Source organism: Mesitornis unicolor, unplaced genomic scaffold, assembly GCF_000695765.1.
Source record: "Mesitornis unicolor isolate BGI_N332 unplaced genomic scaffold, ASM69576v1 scaffold31183, whole genome shotgun sequence".
NCBI lineage: Eukaryota > Metazoa > Chordata > Aves > Mesitornithiformes > Mesitornithidae > Mesitornis > Mesitornis unicolor.
In genome coordinates, this window is record NW_010175847.1 from 11,361 (window position 1) to 21,778 (window position 10,418).

Consider the following 10,418-nt stretch of genomic DNA (forward strand, 5'->3'; position numbering starts at 1 on the left):
CTAACAATGGTATGCGTTTATGGTCTAACACAGTTAAAATCCTTATAGTTCTCTACAGTTACGTAATGCAGAAATGAGGTAAAACGTTCAAGAGTGTTAATTCAAGCCGGGTGTATATATAGGGGTTTGCTTGTCCATATGATTGTCCGAATTTTAATTTACTAACCCTGTGCAATTGAAGTGTGAATAGAAATAGCAAAGGTACTTAAGCTGAATTGGAAGTTCACAGCTGAGCTGTTCATGGGGTATACTCTAAAGGCTATGACTACTACTTTTAGATTAAAAAAAACCCAAACAACTAAGAAACATTGATGCTGACATTTGTCACTCTATATGGGTTGGAGGGATAAGAAAACCTACCTAAGTCTTAAAATTTCAGTTGTACTAGTTACTATTCCTTCCTGTACCTATTTTGTCTGGTGATCAGGCAGGGGTGAACCCAGGGAGAGACCAGACAGCGCTTTAGTTCTTGCTGGCAAACAGGAACACTGTTTATGACAAGTTTTTGTGTCTCAGGATATCAAACATGCCAGTCTTACGCTGGGACAAGAACTATGTCAGGTAGAAGTAATGTGAAATTCTGTGAAGTCTTTTAAGAATTTTTTCTTTCTAATATTTGCTCTGGGGAAAAGTTAGAGTGCTGTGTAGCCCAGAGAAGACTGTTGTCTAATGTATTTATGTAAACAGATTGAAATACATTGGTTTATTTTATGGATGGCGAGTGAACAAGCCATTGCTTTGCCTTGGTGTTTTCTGCAGTGTTGAAGCTTTGCAACTGGGAGCCAGCAAGAAACTCTGAAAATTACACTCGTACTTCAAATGCTGATCCTTCACTGGGATCCATTATTGCAGTTTGTGTACATGCATTAGTGTCAGCAGGTTTTAATAAAAGATACAAACTTTGTGATTGCTTTTGTGGACTGAATTAGATGCTGTGTTTTGCTAAGGGGAGTTTTTTAAATGGTGAGGAAAAGTTGCTGTGTGTGAGACAAAATGAAAGTTTGTTTATCCCCCCATTCCCTTAAATTAAGATGTCTTTAACTGTAACCAATCTTGGTTACGAGTGTCTATAAAAGCCAAATCTACTTTTACATAAGGGTAGGGGTCGTAGGGAAGGACGTAGATTTCAGGTATAATAGTAAGTATAACACACCTGGAAATCAGCAGCTATTCCCTTAAACTCAGTAATAATTGTGGCCTATTGCATCTTAATCAGCTTTTTAGTTTTAGAGCAGAAGGGAAAAATACTTTTTTCTTTCAGTACAATAATGTTTTAGCAAAAGCTCGTGCCTGCTAAAAGAACTTTTCGAGTCATCTCTATTCCTCCTGATATTCATTACCTTTTCTAGATCATCTTGTTACTTAAATGCAAAATTTCTTTCCCAATCTTGGCTTTCTCATTAAAAAGCATACCTTTAAAAATACCACAGCAGAGCAGCAAGCTCTATTACTTTTGCTTGTGCTGATCAGTGGTGTTGGTAGCATCTCAATTCCTGCATAAGAAGAATGTTACTATATCTGATTGTAGACAGATCAACTAGTAGCAATTTAACAGATGCAACTATATTATGCAGTTTTATATTCTATTTCTCCAGCACATTTACACTCTCAATAACAAAGATCTGTGTCTCTTGCTCTTTTTGTGACAGACTGAAAAATATCCTGTCCAAGACACAGGAGTACCTAAAGGTAAGTGCTGTGAATTCTGTCTATTCAGGTGTCATGAATCTGTGTTGTTAACATGCAATAACACTGTTGGTGTTATCCAGCAGATTGAAATACTCTTAGTTTTTCATAGATGTTTGTTTTAAATGTGGTGTCATATTCTGTATTTTAGGGTCAGTTTGGCGTATCTATGTAAGGTTTGAAAATTCCTTCCATCCTTCAGTTTTTATTGAAAAGTCAGTCTAAAACTATCATCATCAGATCTTGGTCTCAATCAGGAAGGAAAATACAGTGGTGCCATCAAAAAATAGTGTTGAGAAAACAGATGATAGAAGGTGGCTTTGGAGAGATTACCAGTGCCTTCAGGTCATCAGAAATATAATCCAGAAATGCCTTCCAGGTCTCTTGCCTCTGATTTCACTCTCAGCCCCATCACTAATTAACCCCATGCCATCTTCTACCTTCAGCAGGTATCACTTGGGAACCTAATACAGGTCTGCTCTACGCAACTTCATGCCTCTCTTCACTGAAAATGGAGTAAGAGAGTGCAGGTTCTGTATTGCACTGAAGTCAAATACTTGGATTACACAGTGTGAATATCTCCTTTATGGTTTCCTTGGGATGTGGGGTGGGGTTTTTTGCAATTCCAAGCTTCACCATTGTTTTTTGTCCGGGGACTGCCCTGGCAGAGGCTCAGCTGACGAGCACTGTGCAGGCAGCATGTTCTCCATCCTGTGTGGCACAGCAGGTCTGCAGGGGGACAGGACAGGAAGCTCTGCAGAAGCCAATCACAATGGAAACTTTTGCTGAGGAGCGTCAGCAATATACCACTGGGGTTAAAGAAAGGTTAGAGACTATTTTGGGGACCTGGGGGGGGCAGCCAGCGGAAATGAGCATCTTCTCAGAAGTGCTACTCAGTAGGGAAGGAGAATGTGGGATGAAAACTAATTTGAAATAATAAACTTTCTGTTTATTTGCAGACAGGTGGTTTGTTTCTTCAACATTGTTTATTAACACTAAAGCAGTTTCTCTGTAACATTCTTTTACATGGCCTGTTTTTTGTTTCACTCATGACGTTAGGTTCCCTCAACATTAATTAGATGAATTCTTAAATGTAAAATTTGTCAAAGCTGTTTGAAATCTGAGATTGCATGTTTTGCATGCATTTAATTTAAAAAGGAAAGTTGAGAGGAAGTAGAAAATCCAGCACTTTCCGTAGAAAGGAAATGAACTTAGTTTATTTTTAATTTTAGTTTCTCCTTTCCCTTGCTCAGTGTAAAAAGATGTAAGTACTAATATAGCTTGACATTTCCCCTTTAGAGTGGAAAGTGATTCAGATGCCTCTTAATGTTCTGTTAGCTTCCATTATTTTAATTTTTTTTTTCTGCTAGTGACTTTTCATAACTATTTCTATAAAAATACAGACTTCAAAATATGAATCTGAGCTAAAAAGTGTTTACAGGTGTGCAGGTCAGATTCTGTGTAATACAAAATTGTTTGCTTCAGATATAACGTTTGAATAGGACGTACATTGGCAAAGTGTGAGGTGAGGGCTGTTTTGTTGCTTTTATAGGTCAATTAATTAATGGACTATTTTGGGGCCATAACTTATTAAAGTTCTTAGCATCCTCTACCAGTCATGAATTAAAGGTGAGTTGAGGGAATTTTTCATCTTGTAAGACTAGTCTTAATGTTTACATCATGATTTGATTGTAATTCTGCCTCCACTCAAATAAAGAACAAATTTCACACATTACGTTTCCACACAATTGAAGTGGAATTTCAATGCACATATGCTGCATTTTCAGCCAGACTTTTTAAAGATTTTTTTTATTTTTGTAATTTTTTTTTGTCTCTGGACCTACAGTAATAAAGAATAAAGATGATCCTTATTAAATATGTACCCTGCTGGGAGTGGAATACTATTTGACTTTAAGTTCCAACAGTCTTATAAAACCAGGAAAAGAGGAAAAAAAATATTTTGTTTTCTTTCTTGCAAGTGTAAGGATGAAATCTTTGATTCAGATCAATTTCTTGATTGAGATAAGGAAATATGTATTCTTTCTGTTATCCTATGATTCATAAAGATAACTTTCTTTAATGAGATCTTACCACTAAACAAACAGCAAAGGGAAATGTACCAGCATTACAAATGTAGTCACCATCGTGGTGAGCTCTTGTGTGTAAAACGTGTTGAGTGTAACCTCTTTTAATCTCCTGTTAATCGTTGGTCAGCACCTGATCCAAGGGAATTATGAAAACAGTTTGCTGATGAGGACCTTATTAATCATGCAGGGTGAAATGCATCTGTTTGCACAAGGGTCACAAAGAGTTTAGTTATCCCTTGTACCTCATTTTTAGGGCTGAAATAGTTGTGTAGTACATATTTCAACAATTATCATTTTAAGTGCGATGAGAAAAGCAAAGAAAAAAGGATTATACTGGCTTGTGACAGTCATCTTCAGCCTACTTTGATGCATTGGTGCAGTTAATATTCTCCTGTCAGCTTTTTAAAAGAACATGACTCTTGCTTCAAAAATAGTGTGGTGTTTGTTTAAAAAACAACTGCTATACTAATATCTGATCTCTACAAGGATTATTTTTCTTCACACAGTAATGCTCTGCATGATTGTTGCAGTCTCTGCCAATGTAGTATTTTGGGCTTTTAATCCATCATTTCTTAGTGACTGATCGTGATATGAAGCTAAATTTTGTATACTAGACATTTATAATTTACTTTTTATAGTCTTACTGTTTAAATTTGTATTTGGGTGGAAGACCAGTGTTTCACAGTCTTTGTCTTAGATGAGGAATACCTAACAGATCAAGTTACACTGGAAATTGCATCTGTGAACATCAAAACTCTTACTTCAGATTCTGGCCTAATCCAACAGGTAAGAAAAATAATACCTGAATGTGAACTAAGTTATTGTGGTTGATTGATTAAATAAATATATTTTCAGACTGTATCTGGAGAACATGGAATTACTCAGTAAAACAGACCAGAAATAGTCTCCCTTTTCAAGAGTTCAATGAAGTGAGCTTTTGTGGAGAAGAGCAAAAGAAAGGTTATTTAATCATTAATGTGTAGTTTGTAGTTTAAATAGGATTTTATTAGTGTTTTATTAGCTCTGAAGAAGAGCCAACAAAGCATTAAGGCTTTGTTGTGCATGCTCTCCCTCTTTCCTGCTGTAAATAGAGCCAGGGCAGAGAATAAGTGAAGAAATAAGGAATCCTAGGTTTTGGGCTCCCTGTGTTTTGTCCTTAGAGAGGCATTTGTCCCTGGGATATTGCTCTTCCTGTTGTGGAAACATTCTCCACTGTGAAACCTTACATTGCCATAGACTGGGCAATGCTGAGAGACTCCCCTGCTCCATGATTGCTGTCTTTCAAGTGAATGTTATTTGCTGAATTTCAAATTGATTTTCTTTGGGTTGAGCAGAAAACTTGGAGAAGAGAAATGAATGAGCATTTTCCAGTGAGATGAAGAATTAAAAGGAATTCCTTATGCCAGAGTCCCAGCTGAATTTCATCAGAAACAAACATGGGTTTGGTATGCATTTCACAGATGATGGAGGTAACCATCGCATTCCCATCATCAGGACGAGAGCATTTCCTGCCAGCTTAGAACTGCTACAAGGCTATTTCAGCTTATTAGGGTGTTAGTGGTTCTACAGAGCTGGGAAACTTTCTTCTTTTCTTCAGATTGTGCATAGGTTTATGGCTTTGATTAGACCTGTAGAGGTTGATTAGATTTTAGTTGTGGGCAAAAAATACTCTTGCTTAATACCTTCATTTCATGGGCAGTAACACTGCGTTGCTAATGAAGTCTTTAAATATTTTGGAAATAGTTTACCTTCTTTATAGTTGGACTGTGAATGTATGCATGTTCACCACATTAACTGAAACTGCCTATATTCTATTTTCAGTAGATTTCTTAGTAAAGAAGGTGCAGCAAATAGGAATGGAGTATCTTATTACACTATATTGTTACCCAGTTGACTTGTGTTCGCATGCACAGCCTGCAAAATGTTAAGAAGCCTGCTTGTGATAGTTTTGGAAGAATGACACAGTACAAAAAAATCAACAATACTTTATTGCAGCTATCTAAGGGGAAAATCCCCGTCTGCTTTCATCTTTAAATCCTCAACAGAGGAAAGTTTTTTCACCTGGCTCCACACCCGAGTAGTTAAAGTAAGGGCAGCTGTGCTTTCCTGCAGTCCTAGGATCAAGATGCTGTCCTTCCAGTTTTTAGGTGTTGCTCTCTAAATAGTAGAATTGAAATATTACAATGTGTGTTGCAGTCTCAAGCTGCTAAGTAATTTCATTATGTTTAATTAGCAGGCAAAAAGCCACTGAAGGAATGTTTACTTTAAACAGGAGGAGGGTTAGACATGAGCCAGCAGAAATATTCAAGTCCACCTATTGTCTAGGAAGGCTTCCTATGTATGTAAAGAAGTTTGTTCCTAGGTCAATGAAACAGTCCCTTACTACTGCATGTTACAGGCAAAATTCTTAGGTTTTTCACTGCAAAGCATTTGGAAAATGTTTTTAATCAAACCGTATGAACTGTTGAAAAGCTACTGAGGGATTAAGAACAAATTATTCAAAAGATGTAACCCCATAGCATATCATTAATAAAGATGATGATGTTCAGTGGATGCAACCAACAGGGTGGTTTTGTGAGCCAAAGCATGAAATTGCTGCCTGAAAATACTGCAAATCGTCAGCAATTCCTCAAAACCAGATATGCTCCCTGTCTGAGTTTACAAGTAGCCTGGGATTGTTCTGAGTAATCTCCTGCCACTTGTAAATAAGCCAAATAGTTATTCCGATGTTCAAATACATGATTTTGATTTGCATTTGTTTTCTGCTTTGTAGCCAGAAGACAAAGACACACAAAACCACACTGATGAATCGCTTTCAGGTAATATGTCAGCTTTACTGTTCTACATATTTTATTCCTAGATTTTCTTTGAAAGTACTTTATAAACCTGCCATTTATCATAACCAAGAACTGCCTGGGTAATCAATGCTTGTGAACAGTGAACAACTGAGAATTTTCTGTTAGTAAAGAAGCGTGTCCTATCATGTAGCATTAGGATCATGCAATTAGGTGGGTAGGTCATAATTGGCTCATTAGTATCTAATGCAGGGCATCTTAGAAAAGCAAGATTCTTTATAATGCTTTTGATAGTCTGTACATGGTATAGTACAAGAAGCAGGTTGGTTTAGTTTTGTTTACTTAGAACTGTGCCCTGTGGTTTTTTTAACCCTTCTTCCCTTCTGTTGGAGGATAAAACTTTCTCTGGCAATCTTACAAAGCAAAATAAGATGAAATTCAGATAGGATGCTCTCCTGCCCTTTGAGCTCAGTCAGAACTCTGGTTGAATTATATTAATTTTGCTTTGTTTGTAAAACTAAATCTTAGTATGTGTCAAGCAAGCAAGTGAGTTTTGTCTCATTTCAGCAAGAGTTTAGGGTGCATAAGAAGAACAGAATAGTTAACATACATATTTCTGTAGAGAACAGCTGCAAGGCCTGTGGAATACCTGTGAGCGAAGATGTCACCAGAGCACGGTTCCCCTTAACAGGGAATCTAAGCATTTGTATGAAGTTATGTGTCTGCAGCAGTGATGTTGCTGCACGTCCTAACTTGCTGGAAACTTCAGAAGTTGTCTTTGGCCTGCTAAAAAAGCAAGCTGATGAGCAATGTTACAAAAATAACAATAGCCTGTTCTTCTCTTAAAAACAAAACCCAAAATACATGCAGAAGCTACATTCAGCTCAGTTGCTTTTATTAGCATTATCATCCAGAATAAAAAAAAAAATCTCATTTTGATCGTCTTCCTGGAATTTTCACACAATCTGACAGTAATTACTGCAGATTTAAAAAAAAAAACAAACCAAACCTTAACAGATGCTGTTGTCTGTATGAGTAGGTGGCACAGAGTGCCAGAGATACAGCTCAGGTCTCTTAGAGCAGCACTGATCCAGCACTTGCCAATTGTTGTTTGGTTGTTTTTACTCAATCGTTTTATTAATAACAGTTTTCTTATGGTAGTCTCCCTTTCCCAAAGAGTGTCATCCCAAGTAAGACTGCTTTCTTCCCTGTTACAAGCTGCACAACAAGACTGGAGGGCAGAAGCCTTAGAAAGTGCTTCTAGACTGTGTTCATTGTCTGCTGCTCTTTGGAGAAACCAAATTCTCCCTGCCTTCAAAAAGTAACAGGGACTGTTAAGGTCATATATCCAGTCGAAATGCTTAAACAGTGCAATGTTAAAGGTCTCAGTATTAGTATTTAACTACAAGTATGACTAGAACTGGTTTCTACATGCTTTTACAGGTTATTTATATATAATATAGTCTGATAGCACCACATTGTTCACAATGCTATGGAGATACTGTCTGTTGTATGTGGGAGACCTCTAAATGGCAATTTTCAGTATTTGGTGCAGATTTTAGTACATATCACCACCTACTTCCAGCAACTTGATATTTTTATTTTTCTTACACATGGAGGAGTATGCACTTTATTCCCTTCCATAATGCACATTTAAAATAGGCTCACTTGGTAGAACAGGGTCAGCTTTTATTGTAAGAGCCCTTACAAAGTAAAGGAATGTTTGCATTTTTTCATTGTGTTAAATTACTAATGTCAGTTGTGTTTGCAGCTGTCAGCAGAGGTTCTCCTGGTGCAAATATTTCCTGTTGTTATAAAGACAGCAGTTCAGAAGTGCAAAACCTTTTCCTTCATCCTAAAGCATATGTGTAAAAGATGCATGTAATGCACACATAATCCTGTTGGTGATGTAAGCAGTGGTTACATCAAGGAAGCAATGTAGTTCCCAAAACCAAAAAATGGGAATAAGCCAGCCCACAGACTGGATTGAACTGTGTGCCTTTTCTAGAAAAGTATAAATATGGCACTTTGAAAACTACTGTTCTTTTGATTATAGTCACTGAGTGTAGTGAAGAGGGAAGACTTAGAAAGTTAGTTTTGTGAATACTCCGTAAGGAAAGGCATTGCATGTCCCTTTTCTGACTTTTTCAGAAGTGATTCACAGGAACACAATACTCTTCAACCCTTTGTGCTGTTAACTTTTTGTTCCCAGTGAAACCACAGCAATACGTCCTAACTTCTCCCCATGTAATGGTTTTCACTGCAGATCTCAAGAAAACCTGCAAGGAAAACGGCACCTGCTCCTTGTGCTTATTCCGTGCACCGACCATCAGTGACATGCTCAATGATGAGGACTTGTTGTACACAGTGAGGCTAAAGCTGGATCCCTGCCACCCAACAGTGAAAAACTGGAGAAATTTAGCAAGCAAGTGGGGGATGACTTACGATGAATTGTGTTTCCTTGAACAGAAGCCCCAAAGTCCCACCTTGGAGTTCTTGCTACGGAATAGCGACAGGACTGTGGAACAACTGATTGATCTCTGTAAATTTTATAAGAGAATTGATGTTGTGAAAGTGCTGCTGAAATGGGTGGAGGAGGAATGGCCGAAGAGAGGGAACAGAACTTACTAGAATGACTTCTAGGTCAAAGAAAGTTGTTAGTCTGTGCATGTTCAGTGCTGAGACTAGCTGCCACTGGTACGTGGGAAGTTTCCCTTGCAAGAGAGAGCACCTGTACTGATGGTTTGTATACCGTGTAAGCTTTATATACTGTATACACATATATATGTTCTGTGCCCTCAGGGTTGCAAAGATAACCTTCCAAAAATGTATGGAATAATGCAGGTTGTGTTCTTGAGTCTAGAGATGCCTTCAGTTTCTTTGCTGCTGTTCATAGGCTTCCTAAGCAGAAGAGGAATGAAAAAGCCAGAGCTCTGGTTTTACTACAGCAGTTGTGAACCATGTCAGTTGTGTGCTGTTGCTGTTGAGAAAGCCACAATTAGAAGGCTTGGCCTCTTGGCCTTTCTGACAGTCCTTCCATAATTTTATATATTCTACCTAGTAGAAGATGAGGGGTTGGTTTTTTGTTTTTTTAATTCCTATTCTTAAAAGAAAATAAAATTAAACTGTTTTTGCGACAGGAATACCTCAGTGTTCCAAGCAGCAGTTTGGATTTGCATGTTAAAATTAATTTGATGTTGCAACATCACAGTCATGCAAATTAAGCCTTAAATCTCTTTTATAGACAAGAATAGATGTTAAACAAAATAATTATTTGCATATTTCTACATCACAGGGCATATATTTGCTATAGAAGAAATCGTGCAATTCAGAGAGACTTTCCAGCCCACAACCACTAGGGACTGAAACCACCAATTAAAATACTTTATACTTAAAATTACTTTCCAAAGTTTTAAAGACAATGTACACTCTGAGCGCACTTATCTGTTTATCTCAAATGCCTTTCACTGTGCAGTGTGAGGTGACAGCTAATGCCTCACTCACAGTATATCCTTAGGATTGAGTGTAACTTTCCTTTTCACAGGCTGTGGTTTTCTTTACAGTCTGTGGGTTGACCTACTTGCTGTCCCACACCAAAGTAGTTGCACTCTTGCAGGAAACTAGCACAAATTTATGTATTGATTAAAGCCACTCTAATGGGAAATTAACAGGTGAATTCATCTAAGGTCCAGGTGCATGGCTAGTAAAGCACTTACGGTGGTTTCAACTGATGTTTCTCAAAGAATTTTGATACTCTCAGTTATGCTGTTTACATTTTAAATATTTTAGGAATCAGTCTTTTTCCTGCCATTCTTCTGTGTCCTAATGTTTTAAAAAACTCCTGAAAAAT

The 10,418-nt window shown here is 37.5% G+C and overlaps 1 protein-coding gene across 1 annotated transcript in view; it reads left to right on the top strand.

Annotated features, from left to right (window-relative positions):
- The window catches only part of EDARADD (EDAR-associated death domain), a 13,076-nt gene extending 3,619 nt beyond the window's left edge, over window positions 1–9,457 (top strand). The window contains exons 2-6 of the mRNA XM_010181553.1: window positions 1–9; window positions 1,650–1,689; window positions 4,471–4,559; window positions 6,547–6,592; window positions 8,835–9,457. The exon at window positions 1–9 is cut by the window's left edge and continues 77 nt beyond it. Coding sequence (XP_010179855.1) covers window positions 1–9; window positions 1,650–1,689; window positions 4,471–4,559; window positions 6,547–6,592; window positions 8,835–9,199 — 549 coding nt within the window. The 3' untranslated portion in view covers window positions 9,200–9,457. The remainder of the gene's footprint in view (window positions 10–1,649; window positions 1,690–4,470; window positions 4,560–6,546; window positions 6,593–8,834) is intronic.
- Window positions 9,458–10,418: the final 961 nt, after the last annotated feature.